This window comes from Peromyscus leucopus, chromosome 19, assembly GCF_004664715.2.
Source record: "Peromyscus leucopus breed LL Stock chromosome 19, UCI_PerLeu_2.1, whole genome shotgun sequence".
In the NCBI taxonomy this organism is placed as follows: domain Eukaryota; kingdom Metazoa; phylum Chordata; class Mammalia; order Rodentia; family Cricetidae; genus Peromyscus; species Peromyscus leucopus.
The window spans coordinates 30,675,274-30,694,753 of NC_051079.1; the positions used below are offsets into that span (position 1 = coordinate 30,675,274).

Here is a 19,480-nt window from a genome sequence, read left to right on the forward strand (position 1 = left end):
TTAACAGTTAGAACAAGCATGCTTCAGACATTTAACAGTTAGAACATGCATGCTTCAGACATTTAGCAGTTAGAACATACATGCTTCAGACTGCTAATAGTTAGAACATACATGCTTCAGACCTTCAACAGTTAGAACATACATGCTCCAGATCCTTAACAGAACATACATGCTTCAGACCTTTAACTGAACACTTCAGTTAGAACACTTCAGACCTTTAACTGTTAAAACATACATTCTCCAGACCTTTAACAGTTAGAACATACATGCTCCAGATCTTTGACAGAACATATATGCTCCAGACCTTTAACAGAACATACATGCTTCAGACCATCAACAGTTAGAACATATATGCTTCAGAGTTGTATCCATAGTACACATAGGACTACCCATTTTAATCACTTAGTTTTCACTAGTTTGTTATCTGACCACATGTCATAAGTAATGATCTTTTTAAAAACTGGGCTAGAGAGATGGCTCAGTGGTTAGGAGCACTGGCTGTTCTTCCAGAGAACAATTTCCAGCTTACAACTGTCTGTAACTCCAGTTCCAGGAGCTCCAGACATACATGCAGGCAAAAACACCAATGCACATACCATAACATAAATAAATAATTAATTATAAAAAAAACAAAAAAACATTTGAAGGATAACTTTACCTTCCCTTTAGCAGGCATCATGTAATTCTTGAGACGTAATCTAAGGTCATGTGCTACTTCCATGAGATACTGTGAGGAACGGATCAAAGATTCATCCACAGGACCTGCCACAGGCCATGAGGCATTCATAATTGAATCAGGCTTAAAAAAAAAAAAAAAAAAAAAAAAGAAAACACGACTGAGTGAGATTAAACACTTGCTTTCCAGGCCTTGCTTACAGTTTCACACCATGGCTACCATCTGTAATCGTGTGCCCCAAGTTCAAACCTGACTGCACATAGCACACTTCTCCAGTCCCTGATCTAATGTTCCCTAGAATTCAAGCTGTGAAGTCTGACTCTACATTCTTAATTAGCATCCATTTGTACAAGCATATTAATACCCACACACATATGCTCACTTTCAAAGAAAATTATGTAATGCTAATTTGCCTAAATTTAATCATTATTATATAAATTATGCATGCTCTCGGTTTTTATCCTATTAATACTTCCAATATTAAAAGTATAGCTATTCAGCATATAGCTCACTAGCACACTTCCGCATGTGCTCATAGACTGGAAAACACAAACACCTGGCTAAGGAGGCTGGAAAGGAACATGAATCAGGCCAATCTACTGATCTGCAAGCCAAGGAGAGACAACTGAATTTATCTTCGTACTATGAATGTGACATAGCATCCTGACATGCAGCCCTATATATGCAAGGAGTTTTATATAAAACAAGAACATTTATGTAAATATACTCTTATATCTTTGTTCATAAGCACTTCATTCTGTTAATTATAGCTCTCTAAAATATTTCCACCTTTTTAACCACAGGAAGAACCATATTACACATGCATTCAAATGTACATCTGAACATATGCAAATACAGATGGGAATTAAATAGTAGACAACATGCACATGATCACATTTCTAACACATACATATGTGTATGTACAAATGCACATATATGATCTCTCTTGTATGGCTCTTTCAATCTGATGATGATGAATCTAGTATTATTCCTGAACTTCTCATGAGTAACAGCATTATCACAACACTTATTTACTAAGGCCAAACCATACTACCCACAATATTTAAAACCCAATGATGTGTGTACCTTTCCCAGCAGTGTCCAGATGTGCTCACACAAATGTGGACAGAAGGGAGCAAGAAGAATTGTCTGAACTTCAATAAACCGGAACACAAGCTCTCTGTGCATCCCTTCTGTGGCCAGTTCACGGTATTTATCTTTCGAAGCCTATACAAAATTTCAAAATTATCATTTTCCTCGTCTTTAAAATAAAGATGAAATGTTCAGTTTCTTGGTTTTAAGGCATTAAGTCTTTTAAAAATTCCATAAGTTAATATAAAGATTTCACTTTATTTTTAAAACTCTACAGTATAAAAAGAAGCTCTTGTCCAGAGAATATTATATCTTCATATTAATGATTCTCAAGAAAGAACGTAGCTGAGTAGCAAGAGTGCATGCCTACCTAGCACATGCAAGGCCCTGGGTTTAAAACAAACCAGATAATTGTTTCAATTTTCTTAACTGCAAGAAAAATAAAGAACAAAAACAAGTCTCAGAATTTTGTCTGTTTGTCTACCTGGTTTGGGGTTTCTGAGACAGGGTTTTGCTATGTATCCTATGCTTGCGCTACCTCTATTTTTATGACAACACTCTTTGATCCAGGCTAACTTCAACTCATAGCATTCCTCCTGCCTTAGTCTCCCAAGTGTTGGGATTACAAGCATGAGACCATGATGGTCAGCTTTTTTATTTTTTAAGGCATTTTAAGGCATGTTTATGTCAGTGAGGCATAAAGCTAGATCTCTGCACTGTTTTCTAAGGTCAGGCTTTGAGCAGCGCCCAGAGCAACACTAACATAAAGGGCTATGAATGCAAGATGTCCACGCTCAGCACTTGGCCTTATTTAACCACATCTGAAAACCAAGTTACATAAATCCCAATGTAACATTTACAAAACTGATTGAGTAAAGCTCCATGTGGCCCTTGAAATGCCAAACTAGGAAAAATACTGACACCTTGTGGAGAAACTCAGAAAGCATTTGCTTTCATGTTTATGGCAATTAATTATACTTTTGCCTTCATATTTATCAATTTAAAATGCTTTTGTGCAGTGGGACACAGTGGTACATGCCTATGTAGAGGCAGGAGGACCTCTTCTTAATGCTCCTGGGTAAAATAAGAGCAGAATTTTCTATACTAAGATATCACAGACACAATGTCAAAGAAAACTACTTTTAAATCACAATTTATCAGAAAACTCAGAAACTCACTGAAAAGATTTTCAGTCTGTACTTTGGACATGCAATTATTTCATAGCAAGAAGAAAAAGGAGGAAATACACCATATTAATGCTGACATGTTTTAGATACCAAAATAATAGCATACCTGAAACTCAAAAAAACCTGTTTTCAAAGCTTCTTTAAACATCATTTTTTCATAGTTTTGATCTGTTTTTATAATTCCTGCATTCATTTCACTATTGAATAGGGAAAGAAAATCTATTCAGTTTAAAGGCAACTATATATTTTATGTATTTTAAAGTATTATTGTATACTTATATTTATGTTTTATATATTTATATGACATAGAATTGTACTTATGTATTTTATATACATATAAATATATACATAACTAATACATAGATCAATAACCAGCAAAATGAGTATGACACCAAAAATATTACAAACTGCTCAATACAAGGCCCAGGAGGATGGCTCAGTGAGTGCAGGGCTGCCATACAAGCTTGAGGGCTGAGCTCAGATGCTCAGGGCTCAACTGAAGCAGATGATGTGAGATGGGAGGCTGAGATAGGGGAATCCAATGAGGCCCTCAGGCAAGCTAGCCTGCTGTACACAAGGACCAATGCCTGAGGTTGTTCTCTCTCTCTCTCTCTCTCTCTCTCTCTCACACACACACACACACACACACACACGTTTTTAATTTTTTTGGTCTTAAAAAAAAATTGCCCAATATAAAAACTGCTTTGTCCCCCTTAAAACCGTACAGTTTATTTGTCTACCCACTTGTTTGCAATGTCGGCTTTCACTATCCAGGGCTCCTATTTATAGTAACAGACTTAACAGGGTTTTGTTGTTGATTGTTAAGTTTCTTGGTGGAGCTGGGCATGGTGGCCTGTGATCCAGGTACTTGGAAGGTTGAGGCAGGATGATATTAAGCTCCAGGCCAGCCCTAGGTAGTGTGAGACCCTGTCTGCCCAAATACTTCCTCATTGAAATCATTGTTAATGATCCTTAACACGCTATGAAAATCACCTAACTAAGGCGGCAGCCAGGATTTACAGATGTTAATAGATACCAGCTATTGGGAAACACATCTCTCACCATCCCAGGTTTAATCTGACCTGAGCTGGCCCTGATCTCTTTCATGTCTTAGCTCTCACCTACATACAGTGTGCTTCACATACCATACCCTTCCCAGGGATTGTATGTGTTTTCTCCCCTCCCTTCAAGACTACTGTCTATTCTTCCAAGAAGCCAGCATTCCCACATCTCCCGAGTCCTCCTCACTCCTGCTGCCGACTTCCCAGGTAGTAGGTGCCTTGTCCTCCCAGCAAGTCTGTGTCGTCTCACTCATCTCTCCCAAAAAGGCCAGCAAGCATCTTGATTTTTTTTAAAGGTCCTCCTCCTTTTCTCTTAACCTGTTCACCTATCACCATTTTATGCTACTGTCATGGGAAACCGTGAGAGAAAGATTATACAGAGGTTTTGGAGATACAGACAAATTCACATCCCAAGTTTCCTATTACTACATCAAGGCATGTAACGAAATAACTGCTAAGCCTCAGTTTCTTCATCTGCAGAGCTGAGCCAGCTGCACTGTTAGCGCACGAGGTAGCTTTGAGGCTAGAGTCTGATAGAAGTGTCTGGCACAGAGAGGCCTCGACAAACAGCAGTTATTGCTATCATTTAACTTCTTTTAGAAAAAGAGGAGAAAACCAGGAGCGCTCGGCCATTCCCACGGCATAGCGTTGGCCCAGGGTTACCTGGCAAACACACGATCATTGAACGAGCTGGCAGGTCCACTTCTGAGGCTGTCGCGGTTGGCGAGCATTTCTTTGACCCACTCTACCCATGTGTACAAACGGAGGATACCTGCATCTGCCATGGCTTCCACAAAATTGGCATCTTCAACAGTGTCACCAGCATCAGCCAGAGCCAGGCGCATTCCTGAAAGAAAACAAGATCGGTCACTTAAAAACATGGTTACTGGGCTGGAGAGATGGCTCAAAGGTTAAGAGCACTGATTGCTCTTCCAAAGGTCCTGAGTTCAATTCCCAGCAACCACATGGTGGCTCATATGAGATCTGGTGCCCTCTTCTGGCCTGCAGCCATACACGCAGGCAGAACACTGTATACATAATAAATAAATAAATCTTTAAAAAAAAAAACATGGTTACTGACTGGGGGTGGTGGCTCACACCTTTAGTCCCAGCAATCAGGAGGCAGAGGCAGGAGAATCTCTGAGTTTGAGGTCAGTCTGGTCTACAGAGAGAGTTCTAGGACATCCAGGGCTACACAGAGAAACCCTGTCTTGAAAAACCAAATTATATATATGATTATATATGATTACTAAAGGCCAGGCATGGTGGCAAACACCTGTAATCCCAGCACTTGGGAGGTAGAAGCAGAAGTTCAAGGTCATCCTTGGCCAAATAGAAAGTTTGAAGCCAGCCCAAGCTATATGAGATTTTGTCTCAAAAAGGACAAAACAAAGCACACAAAGGACAAAACAAAGCACACACTCACATTCTAGGAAAAAAATTATGTATCCAGTTGGGTACACTGCAATCCTTACATATAAATTAAGAAATAATAAATGTTATATATGACTGTCCTGGATCAACAGCAAAAGTAAGACTCTCAACTATTTACAATACTTTTTTTATCCTTTGTATCACATTTGTCTTCTTTTATACATTTGTATCAGTTTGCACACACTTAGGACAAGGTGTTTCTTCCCCAGGCATGTTGAGATGATAATGGTACTGAGGCATGTTTCTTGTTATACATAGTGAGACAAGCAATTAAGGCTGAGCCTTAGGATTAGAAGTGTCTGTGAAAGGAATCCCAGGTCAGCAGTCTTCATTTATGTGGTATGGGGTGGCATGCCTGCTTGATGAGTGGGGTCTATCACATGAATATGAAGATGCCCTGAAAACAGTTAAAGGTTTAGAGGAAATTTTACAGTCCTTGAGATTAGTGCACAGGAGTCGAGATCGTCAAAGAGCAGCTGAGTTTGCCTGGCCTCTGCTGTGTGTGTAGTGAGAAATACATCTGAGTCCAAGATGGTAGCCAAACAGGAAGTTGTTTGTATAAAGGAACAATTACAACAGGAAAGGGAGATGTGGCTAGCACCTCTGTGTTAGCCTCTGATTTGGCAAGTAAATTAGGTAAATGAGAAGATGAGATGGAGGTGCTGGCTTGCCGATTCTTTTTAAAGATTTATTTATTTATTATGTATACAAGGTTTCTGCCTGTGTGTATGCCTGCAGGCCAGAAGAGGGCACCAGATCTCATTACAGATGGTTGTGAGCCACCATGTGGTTGCTGGGATTGAACTCAGGACCTCTGGAAGAGCAGCCAGTGCTCTTAACCTCTGAGCCATCTCTCCAGCGCCCAGGCTTGCTGATTCTTAAGGCTTAGGTGCCAGAAGAAAAAATGAGTACAAGTTAGATCTATGCTCAAAAAGCCCTTCCTTGGATCCAAGAACTTGGAATCTATGGGAAGACTGAGAGAGTGAGGAGGAAGGGGAGAACATGGTAAAAAAGATAAAAGATACCCCTCAAGTCCAACCTTTAATAGAAAAAGCAATAATCTATAATCCAGTATGCAGGTGGGGGCATTAACAATGGTCCAATGCAAAAAAAATTAGTGTGATCAGGACTGTGGAATTCGGAAAGATTTTTAAAACAAGCAATGAAAGAGCCTGTCTCAGGCTGGCTTGGGGGGTTGTGGGACAGTGGATGAGATCAGTCTAAGTGCTATGAAGACAGAATAACTGAGTGATGTAACTTTTCATCCCTTTTTTTTTTTTTTTTTTTTTTTTTTTTTTTTTTTTGGTTTTTCGAGACAGGGTCTCTCTGTGTAGCTTTGGAGCCTGTCCTGGATCTCACTCTGTAGACCAGGCTGGCCTCGAACTCACAGAGATCCACCTGTCTCTGCCTCCCAAGCACTGGGATCAAAGGCATGCACAGCAGCCACCGCCGCCGCCACCCGGCTCTTCTCATCCCTTTGAAAGGAAAATGCTGCATAACCTGTGACAGTGTAAGGGAAATCAGTCCCTGATGGATTGGCTTATCAAAGCCATTAGGAACACTTGGTTATATCTGTCTAAAGTCCCCATAAATATCGGGAGTTGGAGGACCACAGAGGAAGGACAGACACCACTGAGGAACTAGGAATACAAGAAGCTGTGTTTGAACCCCAGTTCGCTGGACCAGAGAGAACTGTGTTCATGGAGAAGTTAGAAAAAAGGCTGACCCAGCAAGGATGGTATGGAGCTTTAGCGGTTTTGCTCAGTTCTTTGGTGGAACAAGATCTTCATAAAGTAGGAAAGGCTCTGGTGGCTCCTCGACTTAGACCACCAGCATGTGAAAAGTGTCCGTAAAGGAAAAGAACAAGCTAGAGGAAATAAGGAAAATGCAAAGCAGAAGGAAGGGGTCTGTCTGGGTTACTCAGAAACAAATGTGGCAAGATGTGTGTTGAGCTGAAGTTCCTAAGAAGAAAGCTGACAGGAAGCCAAATTGTGTGCTAACGAGCTTCTCGGAGGCTTTAAAGCCTGAGGGCAGTCCACAGAAGACATCCACGATGGAACACCACCAGAGAAGATGATCAAGCCTGTCCCAGGGTGGAGAATTATTCTCCCAGACGAGGGAAGGCTCATTTCCCTCCAGCAAAAGCTTATGCTAGGAGTGGAGATGGTCTGCCTAGTCAAGAAACTCCTCTAAGAGCCAAGTGTGGAAACAGGGAGGCTACAAGCCACTGTGCCCACCCAGGGCCACTCACACCAAGGGAGGTAGCAGGTACACAGGGAAAAGCAGGGCCACACTCGTTGGCCCTGTGTCTGAGCAGATTACGTCAGGCCCACTAAGTTTATCAGGTTTGGAGAACTGTAGGAAGACTCCATGGATGAGCTCCAGGCTATGGAAACATAATGGCTCAGAAGGAGCTATCTAAGCTTTCTACCCAACCTTGATCTGTGGAAGAAGCAACTGATACAAATGGATGGAGCCTTTCTGCGCTGTATTAAGACCTTGCTTATGTTTGACTTTAGTATCTTCTTAGCTGTGAGCCTATGGGGTCACCTGACACTTGCTGAGAACAGGTGACAACAGACTTTCAGAGTACTTCACCAGGGTTATCTTTTAGCCCCACTATTTGTTATGGAATGGTGGCTCGGGATGTTGCCTTGTCCCGCCCAAGGTTTTGTTATATAGATGACACAATGCTAACCTCTAGGGTTTTGCAGATTTGGAAAGCCATTAGAAAGACAACCAGGCATAATGGTACTTCTGCAACCCTACTGGGGCTGGGTTAATTGAAATAAAACAAAACAAAAAATTCCAAAAGGAATCCTACATGGGTGAAAAAGGACACTCCCAGGGGCCATAAGGTTACTGAATGAAAATTCCAGTACTAAGAGTGGAATACTTTCCTGTGAGTTGTTGGCCAGGAAAGCCCCTCGGGCCCCACAAATCATAAAAGCTATTGCTATTTCTGTTGGTTGTATGCCAGGACTAGACTGTAAGATGTTATTGCCAAAGGCACTACATGTACATCCTTTGACTGTGGGACATGGAGAAATTAGCCAGGACTGAACTAGAAACTCCCACCCTGCTGACTGGCTATGATAGCCTATGAGGGCGCTATGTAGGCTGCTGGTGAAGAACTGTCACCAACATTCTTGTTTGGCTATGGACCCACGTGTGCAAAATATCAATATGCCAGCAAGATGTGTCTGTTTGTGCAATAGTTGCTCAGCTATCATGGATAAGGCCAACAGCCTTCCAATTGGATTTAAGATCTGCTCTAAAAAAGGAAATTCACATCTGGTACTGTAAGCCAGGACAAAACCTGTGGCTTGGAAGATCAGAAGCCCCAATGGGGAAGCAACTTCTATAGTTTTATTTGATGGGTGTCGGATGCCTGTCAAACTGCCTTCTAAACACCCACAGACCACCGTTATCAGCCTCAACTCATAACCACTGGTGAAGCTTTTGGGAACAAGTGACTGCTACTGTGACGTGTAGCCTATTTCTTAACCATAGGTGGACATCTGTAGTCACCTCCTTCAAGGCTCAGGGATCATTGCAAAAGGGGGCAGAAAGGATGTAAGAACTGAAGGAGGCCGTGGAGTGTTGTTGAACAGTTTCTTGTGAGATTGAAACATTCTATCCTAGAGAAGCTCTTTCCACAGGAAAGGGAACAACTCAAAATACCTTCAGGAAGTCCCTGAAACTAACCAGATTCCACTAGGCCCCTCCCTGCCAGAGAAAACAATAAAAGCTGAGAGTCCAATCAGACAAACTGAAGCCGAGCTGCAAATAAGATACTCATAGGAGAAAAGTTGCAAAGATGACTCTGAGACTAGATCAGCTGCCTAGATGAGGTTTAGGCCAACTGAGGCACTTGGGAAGAACATTCTCCAACCTGCTGAGTTGTGCAGGCTGTGTACTGTGCTCCAGGTTCCCAGCTATGTAAGCTGCCACATGTGCTGGGGTGGGCTTTGGTGATAGAGCTGTCTTTGAGTCATTTCTGCTCCTATAAGTAATACCAATAAACTCACTGGGTCACCAAAATTTAGTTTCCATATTTTGGAATATGGAAGGTATCCACATCTTGGTTTGTTATGGAATCCCTATCTAGAGTGAGCAGATGTGTGTGTGCTGAATCTCCCCAGAAAACGTTTTGTCACACAGCAGGCTACATTGAGGGACCTTGTCCCAAACAAACAAATATTCTAGGCCAGGGAAGACCCCACACACCACCACCCCCATTGGTCATCTAATGCCAAGTAGTCAACCCTGAAATCAAATACATAAAGTAACATCACACAGACTAAGCAGGGTATATCTATATAATAAGAAATATGGCCAGGCAGTAGTAGTGCACACCTTTAATACTAGCACTTGGGAGTCAGAGGCAGGTGGATCTCTGTGAGTTCAAGGACAGTTTGGTCTACAGAGTGAGATCCAGGACAGCCAGGGCTGTTACACAGAGAAACCCTGACTTGAAAAACAAAAGAAATATGTATGTAACAACAACTAAAGGAAAGAAAGGTCATGAGTGTGAGACAGAGTAGGGGTGAGGGTGTACATGGGAAGGGTCAGAGGGAGGAGTGGAAAGGGAAAATGATGTAACTGTATTTTCATTTTAAAAAATAAAAACATTACAAAAAAACTGTAGAGCTGTCAAGACGGTTCCATAGGGTAAATGCTTGTCATGCCTGATGACCCCAAAATCCCCAGAACACACATAAAAAAGCCAAATGTGGTGGCACACATCTGTAATCCCAGAATCACTACAGTGAGACGAGAGGTGGAGACAGGAGAATCACCCCGAGTTTGTTGGCCAGCTAGTATGAAGCACACAGAGAAACAAGAGACCCTGCCTCAAAGCAAGGTAGAGAGAAAAATCAGCTCTAAAAAGCTGTCATCTGTTCATTGAAGACAATGCTGTGGGAAAACAAAGCTGTCATCTGATCTACACATATGCACCACAGTATGTGCATGCTCACTCACACATGCATCATACATAGATGCACAAAAAATAAACATCTTTATAAACATTGAGTTTTTTTAATAGATTATATCATCAATACTCCTGTTTTAACTTATATACTGTGCTGCTTATCCACAAAGAAAACATGAGTATTTAAATTTCTGTTAATAGCAAAAGAACCTATCTTCTGCAGCCCTATCTGAGTAACAGCAAGGATAAAAAAACATGTACTCACCATCAGCTGAAAATTTGTCAACAGCTTGGCTCAAAGTGAGGAAATTGCCCGTAGATTTTGACATCTGAAAAAGAAAGCAGTGATCAGGCATTAATAAGGATATATATAAATGAGCAGGGTGGTGGTGGCGCACGCCTTTAATCCCAGCTCTCAGGAGGCAAGGACAGATGGTTCTCTATGAGTTTGAGGTCAGCCTGGTCTACAGAGTGAGTTCCCAGACAACTGGGTCTACACAGAGAAACCCTGCCTTGAAAAAAAGAATATACACAAATAAGACAATCCAAATCCAGTTAATCGGACTGGTGGTGAGGAGTCAAAGAACCAAAGCATCTGAATGAGAAGGACAAGGAGGTGACATGACCAAGAGGCAAGCACTGAAGCTGAGGCCATTAAGGATCTGCGTGGGTTCCCAGTCATCAACACTTAGGACAGGGCCTCCCTGTGACCTCCTTAAGGCTGGGTCACAGAACTGACTCGACTATACTAGGGGACACTGGCTGCTTATACAGGGGAGAGCCTTGCTGACCTGGAGTCATTAGAAACAGAATGGGTTCCCTCACGAGGGTAGAGTGAGGCTTTCGTGACCTTCAGCAGCACTTAGAGAGCAGCATTCACAGCAGACTAAGAAAATGCTGTATTCCAATAGGGTCTAACCATGTAGCCCTTGCAGGCAGAGCTCATAGAGAGTGCTAAGATGAAAGGTGGGCACCACTACACCCACCCAAGGAGAAGAACTTCTAACATTCACCTTTCGCTTCTGGGTACTGGCTCTATCTGACACCGTATACTGTAATTTATACCATCTGCTGTTTGTTCAAATCTGTATCTATTTCCATTGTAACACTTCTAAAGACTGGTTTTCATTTGTATTTATTTATGTCTATGTGAGGATATGGATGTGTGTGAGCATGCACATGCCCAGAGTCCAGAAGAGAGCATGAGCTCCTTGGAGCTGTAGTGACGGGGGTACTAGGAGCTTTGAGGTCTGAGCAGCCCTCCAGTTCCTGCTGTAACACTCAGAACAGCAGCCCTGCCTGCCATTACTATTCTATTGATTACACCAACACCGATTGGTTAGCCAATGAACCTAACTTATTAATTTGGAAGTAAATGCAGTCACTTTTGAAGGGTGTGTGTGTGTGTGTGTGTGTGTGTGTGTGTGTGTGTGTGTGTGTGGTTTCTGTTGAGCAGGCATTAGAGGGACAAGTAGGGAGACTGCATAGCTGACTTAGTGAGATAAATCCTACAGAGCCAACAGAAGGGACAATATTCCTAAGGGTGTTGGGAGAGCAGTGTACACGGGAACAGCATTACATGATACATGAAAACCCCTAGAGATGCCAATGTTCTTGTTCCTCAAGAGCAGTAAGTCACAGCAGCAAACAAGGAGCAACAGGCATTCTCTGCACGAGGTGAGAGGCAGCGGATGGGTCACAATGCTAAGATCTCTATCTATGCTTCCTGTCCCCCCTCCTTTCTTCATTGCTCTCCTCCAGTGAGTGCCAATACCATAACAAACCTGTCTGTCCTGCTTACTCAGAAGATGAAATCAGAGTTTATGCTATTAGTCCTAAAGCGTTTACTCTAATTCATATCACTGTTTACTTTTGTCCTCAGCTGAAAGCCTTGCCCAGAGCCTCACCTTCTCTGAGTTGAGCAGCAGGTGTCCATTTGCTCGCACAGCCACGGGCCACTTGTCACTTCACAGGTACACAGTGCAAGACAGAGAACAAAAAGTAAAACAGGATTACAGTTCCCCATGATACCCTGAGGTGAATGTTAACAATGAGCAGACTGTTGAGACAAGGCCAAGGCACTGCAACTGTGGGTGGCTTCTGCTTTGACGTTCTAGGGCTCAAAACCAGGGCTTGGCTCATCTCACGGAAGTGTTCCCTGTGCTGCGCTCCTGTTGCCAACAGGAAGTAACTGAAAAGAACCAAAGGACTAGGCCGGGCAGTGGTGGCGCACGCCTTTAATCCCACCTTTAACTCAGGAGGCAGAGCCAGGCAGATCTCCAGTGAGTTCGAGGCTAGCTTGGGCTACAGAGTGAGATGGAGGACATGCACCAAAACTACACAGAGAAACCTTGTCTCAAAAAACTAAAAAAAAGAACCAAAGGACTAGCTCTTTGAGTTATGAAGACAAAAACAGAGCAACTGTTTTGAAACCATAGGCAAGGCTCAGGTATGAACACAGGAAGATCTTGAAAATATGCTATATACTGTGGTTACCTTTGCATGAATACAAATATAGCTAATTCCCAGAATACGCATAAACATTTGTTCCAAAAGAAACCAGAAAACAGGCAGGTGATGGTGGCATACACCTTTGATCCCAGCATTTGGGAGGCAGAGGCAGGAGGACCTCTGTGAGTTCAGGCCAGCCTGGTCTACAGAGTGAGTTCCAGGACAGCCAAGGCTACAGCAGAGTAGAGTAAGCACAAAGGTGGGTGAAAGGGCATGAGCAGCCTTTTATCTTTATACACTGCATTATGAACTCTCCAACTTGTCTTAAAATTGCTGCATTCCTGCAATAAACAGATCACTATCCCTTGAGAACCTGAAATAAAAAACACTCTGTGGGCTGTCAGTCCAGAAAGAAGTGCACATTCCACTTAAGGCATACTGTGACAAATCCAGTTAAACCCTCCATAGCCATTCCTTAAGATACTTGAAGTCTTGCCGGGCGGAGGTTGCGCACACCTTTAATCCCAGCACTTGGGAGGCAGAGCAGGCGATCTCTGTGAGTTCGAGCCAGCCTGCTACAAGTGAGTTCAGAAAGCGCAAAGCTACACAGAGAAACCCTGTCTCGAAAAAAAAAACAAAAAACAAAAAAAAAAAAAAAAGATACTTGAAGTCTTAAGGTACCTTACTGACCATCAAAAAACACATCCCACCCAGACTTGAGTGTTCACCTTTGTTCCGGCCACATGGCCACATGGTTGTAAATGTAATACGAAAGATGATTTGGAATCAGATCTTTGCCAGAGGCTCGAAGGTCCACTGGATACCAGAACTCAAACTCCTGCTTCAGCTGATCCAGTTTTTCCTTTGGAATTTGAGTCTTAGGAAATGGAGCATCCTTGAAGAACACATAATCCCAAACTTCCTTAGTCATCTGCTGGGGTCTGCATTGAAATAAAGCAAACAAAGGAACGATTATTTTGAAATAATCAGAATTTTCACCTACTCATGAATTGAAGTTTTAATTAGTTATAGTATCAAGCAGACAAACCACTCCCCTGTGAATCGAGAAGGCATGAATGCACAGGACGGGCTACTTAACCACCTTTATCAGTTGCACAGTACAAAAGCGAAACATAACAAAATACTGCTAACTCCCCCCAAGAAAGACAGGATCGCACCATGTAGCCCTGGCTGTCCACTATGCACACCAAGCTGGCCTTCAACTCACAGAGTATGGTCTACCTCTGCCTCCTGAGTGCTGGATTAAAAGCAAATGCCTCTTGCTAGCCAAACTGAGAAAAATAAATATGAAAGAATCAACTTCTAAATATGTAAATCAAAATGTCACCATATGTGCAACTGACCATGTGCATAGTTCTTAACTATGTACCAACCTGATGCCCAGCGGAGACTCTGCCTGCCCTCGCAGGTCATTCCCCTGCAACAGATGTGCTACTGTGTAAAATGCCATGTAAATAGTGGAATCTGACAATGACTCAATCAACCACTGCTCATCCCAAGGCAGACGAGTGCCTGCAACACAGAAAGGAAAAAACAATGATGAATGAAGCTAAGAGATGCCCGCCGGAAGGAGGCCCATCTTCAACGCTACTATCTAGGAAGTTCTGCTGCTGTTCCGAGTGTGGGTTATTGCTATTGTTTTGTTTGTGGTGGTAGGAATTGTGCCCGGGGCCTACACATAGGTCACACTCTACAATTGCACTACATCCCCAACCCTAAGAAGCAAAAATTCTACTTTAATAATTTGTAACGATAAAACAGATAAAAAATAAAAAATGGGTGAACCTCTGGAGTCCTTTAATAAAAATGCCATGGGGCTAGAGAGAGGGTTCTATAAGTAAGAACTTACCTGCCCACACATAAAAACCAGAATTTGGATCCCAACACAACGTAAAATCCTGAATCCCTTGGCCCTGGCACTATGGGGGAAACCACTGGGGCTTGCTGCCTGAGAGCCTAGCTCCAGAAAGTGACAGAATGGGACACCAGACCTACTCCACTTGCCTCCACCCAGGCAAACACACTCTGCTCACAAATGTGCCATATACACACACCATACTCACATACACAGGGTAAGTACATCTAACAAGCAGATCATACTATCAAAGGCATGCGGGTTGGATAGGACATACCTAGCATTAGGTAGATTACAGAGAGCCACATCCTAGTTTTTCTCGTCCTCTAACCAAAACCTGTCACTTCCAAGGTAGCAAACACCAGAAGAAAGGGGGAGGGAAGGTGAAAAGTGCATTCTCTATCTAACAAAACCATCCGATCCGAAGTGCGGGAAGTCTGCTCACCTAAGCCGTACGTTCTTGAGCAAGCATGTTCTTGCAGCCAGTCTAAAGAAGCCTCAAAATTCTTCCTGCTCTCCTCGCAGTACCTAAGAAGAACAAAGGCCAAAGTGTGTCTTTTCTTTGATCAGCCTCCACATTTCTCACTCCCACGCCCTTCTCACTTTCTCCCATCTTACGTTTCCATGTTCTTCAAACACTGAAATGTCTCTTTCTTCCAGCTCTCGTCTCCATAGTCCAAGTACCTGGGAGGGAACAAATGAAACTTTTCTTACTGTCAGAAATGACCACAGTGACTGACGGAATCTTCTTGTCATAAGAGGGACTAACCACTGGTCACACAGGGCCACGACACATTCATCTGAAGACCTCGACATCACTTGTTTTTCTGGTTCCATGTAGATAAGTGCATCCCCCTAAATGAAGGTAAATAAAGACATGGCAGATGTCACATCCAATTCAGCCCTTATTCTTCAGGGAGAGAAGCCTTCCCCTCCCCAGGCTTGACAAGGTCTGCTTTTCTGTGCAATGCCTGCTTCTGAAACACTTCATCAAGTGGACCACGTTACAGGCTGCTCATCATTTCAGCACTTTCTAATCTTAGGATTTGACAGGTGGGGCTTCTTATGACGCTTCTTATCTTTGTTATAAAAATACAAAGAAGAGCTCATTCCTTTCTCTCTCCCTCTCTCTCTACGAGGCTGCACACACCTTCGCTTTCTCTCTTTCCCTCTTTCTTTCTCTCTCTCTCCCTCCTTCTCTCTCTTCCCTCTTCCCTCCCCTTTAATAAAAAAAACTTTTCACATGGGAAAAAAAATAAAGAAAAATTTAAAAACTAAATACATAATACCACTGTTTTTAAGAGAAAAATATATAAGCATGAAAAATCTTATCATAAGATTTAGAGTCATAAAAAATTCAGTTTCAAATAGAAAACTGAACACAATTTACTTACTTTTGATTTTTTGAGGCAAGTTTTCTTTTAGCCCAGGCTAACCTCAAACCTGCTATGTTGCAGAGGATGATCTTGAACTTCTGATTCTCCTGCCTCTACCTACCAAGTACTGAAATAGGTATGCAACACCATGTAGGCTCAAATCTTATTTTATTCTTTAACTAGATATAAATATCTCTTAGTATATTGTAGAGCCAAACTCTTTAAGCTAGGAATTTTTTTTTTCTTTTGATTTTTTGAAACAGGGTTTGTGTAGCACTGGCTGTTCTGGAACTAGTTCTGTAGCCCAGGCTTGTCTTAAACTCAGAAAGGTCTACCTGCCTCTGCCTCCCAAGTGCTGAGATTAAAGGCATGCACCACTACCATCTGGCAAGCTAGGATAATTTTTAAAATTAAAATCCAATATTATCATTCAAAAAATGACTCACTGCTCTCTACTTACAATGCAGTTCTTCAATCTAAATTAAAAAGCTATGCTTTTGGTTTGTAAACAGTGGATCAGAAATAAACATTTAACTCCATCTAAAATTCCAATTCCAACTGACAATAAAAAGATGGAGAAATGGACTGACTCTACAAAGATAAGTAGAGACAGAAACATAGAGGTATGACAGATGGAGATCAGTATTAAAATAAGCAACACAGTTGAAAGCTGTCCTCTCCAAAGAGAAATTAAAAGGAATGTGAAAGGACAGAGTAAATGGCTGCTTTCTGTTGCTATTGCGTGTGTGTGTGTGTGTGTGTGTGTGTGTGTGTGTGTGTGTGTGCACATATGTGTATGTTTGTGTGCATGTAGAAGTTAGATATCATTCTTTAGGTGCCATCTATCTTTTGTTTTTCCTTTTGAGACAGGGTCTCTCACTGGCCTGGAATTCACTAAGCAGGCTAGTGAGTGACCCCCAAGAGTGTGCCTGGTTCCACCTCCCCATTGCTGTACATTGGCATGCACCATCATGCAAGTCTTTCCCAGCCTGTTTCCTTTTGGAACCAGCATCTTGGCTAATGGCACACTCATGTTTCTCGAGCCTCTGCCTCCTGGTTACAGACATGAATCAACACACTCAGCTTTGCTTTTGAATTCAGTAAACATAAAGACCACTGTCTATATCGTTGGTCAGAATGATTGTCAAAATCAAAACTTTAAGAAGTAGCTAAGTGCCGGGCGGTGGTGGCGCACGCCTTTAATCCCAGCACTCGGGAGGCAGAGCCAGGTGGATCTCTGTGAGTTCGAGGCCAGCCTGGACTACCAAGTGAGTCCCAGGAAAGGAGCAAAGCTACACAGAGAAACCCTGTCTCGAAAAACCAAAAAAAAAAAAAGAAGTAGCTAAGCAAAGTTCTATCAAAGGAGGAAGGAAGGAAGTGAAGAAAAAAATACAGAGGTAAAAAGCAAAGCAGCACAGAGAAAGGATGCAACCACTGTACAAGGCCACGGTCAGAGACATCGCCAGAGTCCTCTGGTTGTGCTCAGCACACCAGCTTTGGTTTTGTTTGGGTTTGACTTCTTCTTGTTGTGGGGGAGAGGGTGTGTTGAAGACACGGTCTGCATAGCCCAGGCTAGCCATGAAGTTGAGATCTCCCTGCTTCTGCCTCCTAAATGCTGAGATGACAGGCACACACCCACATGTGGCACATGTCAGCCTTAGGGCACAACCTCATCCCTATTACAGGACATGTGAGTTAAATGAACTGCAAACAGGCCTAGTTCCTGCCTTAAAGCTATGCTATCTTCTTTATACAGTGTTAGGTTCCACTATAAAACGCACTGCTAAAAATACTCGTAGGTCTATTAATTAGTTAAGTGCTCTTCCCAAACAGTCCCCAGAGGACAGGCTACCACGTACAGAGTCAATCATGTTTTTCTGAATAGTCTTCTTTACGTTTTGGATCTTCTGTCCTTTAAATCCATCCACCAACATTACCTACAAGGATGAGAGAGGAAACATATAGAACAATTAAAATTTGCTTCAAGTTTCCCTAGCTAAATTTACTTAACAGACCAAACCAAAAAATTTTTTAGAGTAACAGTTATCCCATTTATAACTTTATTTTAATACAGCTGACACAACTGATATTCATATACTTATTTCTGTAAGTGTAACTGGGTCTAGTACAGTTGTCTTTCTGTAGCTGTAGCTAATGTCTAGAAAGATACACTCACTTCCATGCTCAAGCTTCCACATGGAGATGAATCATTTATACCAGTGGTTCTCAACCTGTGGGTTGTGACCCCATAAGGGTCACATATCAAATATTTACATTACAATCTATAACAGTAGCAAAATTACAGTTATGAAGTAGCAACTAAATAATTTTATGGTTGGGGTTCACCATAACACGGACTATATTAAAGGGTCGCAGCATTGGGAAGGCTGAGAACCACTGTTCTATACTATAATCATTCCTGGTGGTTTTAGAGGTAACCAAGTATATTCCACTCAGGCATCTCTTTCCAACCCTGCCCATTACAGTCCTGCTATAGGCCTAATGTCCTCCAACTTCTTACTTAGTGGGCAAAGAATTAACTCACCCTTTGTTCCCACAGATTAGGCCACAGGCCTTATAAAGCTGCCTTGGGTAAAAAGGTCAAGTTTTTTTGTATGTCTGACTCTGTGCCACTAACAAGTAGTTCCCATTTTAGGTGGAGAAACACACACCGCTTTTGCTCTTCAAGTTTCTAACATATTGATGCTTCATTCTCTATAACTATGAAGTTAGAGTCATGATCATCACTGTGCAGGACCAGATCATGGAGCAAAGCTGTCAACTCTGAGTCCCCATTCTGCCACAAGCTACCTGGCTGGGCTTGAGTAAAACACGTAGCCTCTTTGTGCTTCAATTTCCTTACCTGTTAGTGGAGATGATACTGCCCACTTTGCAGCATGATTTTATGAATTAAGTTACTTAATAATGGATCTGGACAGATGGTTCAGCAGGTAAGAGCACTTGTTGCTCTTACAGAGGATCTGGGTTCAGTTCCCAGAACCCACATGGTGGCTCACGGGCATCTGTAACTCCAGTTTCCAGAGATCTGGTCTCCATGGGCACCAGGAGCATATGTGTATGTGGTGCACATACATGTATACATACAGGCATAACACACATACATATAGTAAATCAATAAAGAAATAAAATTATCTTTCCTTTTAAGTTAATATATTGAAGTATTGGCTCTTATTATCATTCAAAATACTGTCATGGTTTGACAAAGAATGACCCCCACAGGCTCATATATCTGAATGCTTCAGCACAACTTGAAAAGGACTAGGAGGTGTGGCCTTGTTGGAGGAAATGTGTCACTGGTGGGCTTTGAGGTTCCAACAGCCCAAGCCAAGCCCAATGTTTCTCAGCCAGCAGATCAGGATATAGGTCTCAG

General features: G+C 42.3%; 1 protein-coding gene across 1 annotated transcript in view; it reads right to left on the reverse strand.

The window, feature by feature from the left end:
• The window catches only part of Lars1 (leucyl-tRNA synthetase 1), a 58,573-nt gene that overhangs the window by 14,589 nt on the left and 24,504 nt on the right, over positions 1 to 19,480 (reverse strand). Inside the window, exons 15-26 of the mRNA XM_028881712.2 lie at positions 17,949 to 18,026; positions 15,483 to 15,568; positions 15,332 to 15,397; positions 15,159 to 15,241; positions 14,232 to 14,370; positions 13,566 to 13,778; positions 12,294 to 12,351; positions 10,652 to 10,715; positions 4,680 to 4,863; positions 3,062 to 3,152; positions 1,763 to 1,903; positions 659 to 799 (exon numbers count right to left, since the gene is read on the reverse strand). Coding sequence (XP_028737545.1) covers positions 659 to 799; positions 1,763 to 1,903; positions 3,062 to 3,152; positions 4,680 to 4,863; positions 10,652 to 10,715; positions 12,294 to 12,351; positions 13,566 to 13,778; positions 14,232 to 14,370; positions 15,159 to 15,241; positions 15,332 to 15,397; positions 15,483 to 15,568; positions 17,949 to 18,026 — 1,344 coding nt within the window. The remainder of the gene's footprint in view (positions 1 to 658; positions 800 to 1,762; positions 1,904 to 3,061; positions 3,153 to 4,679; positions 4,864 to 10,651; positions 10,716 to 12,293; positions 12,352 to 13,565; positions 13,779 to 14,231; positions 14,371 to 15,158; positions 15,242 to 15,331; positions 15,398 to 15,482; positions 15,569 to 17,948; positions 18,027 to 19,480) is intronic.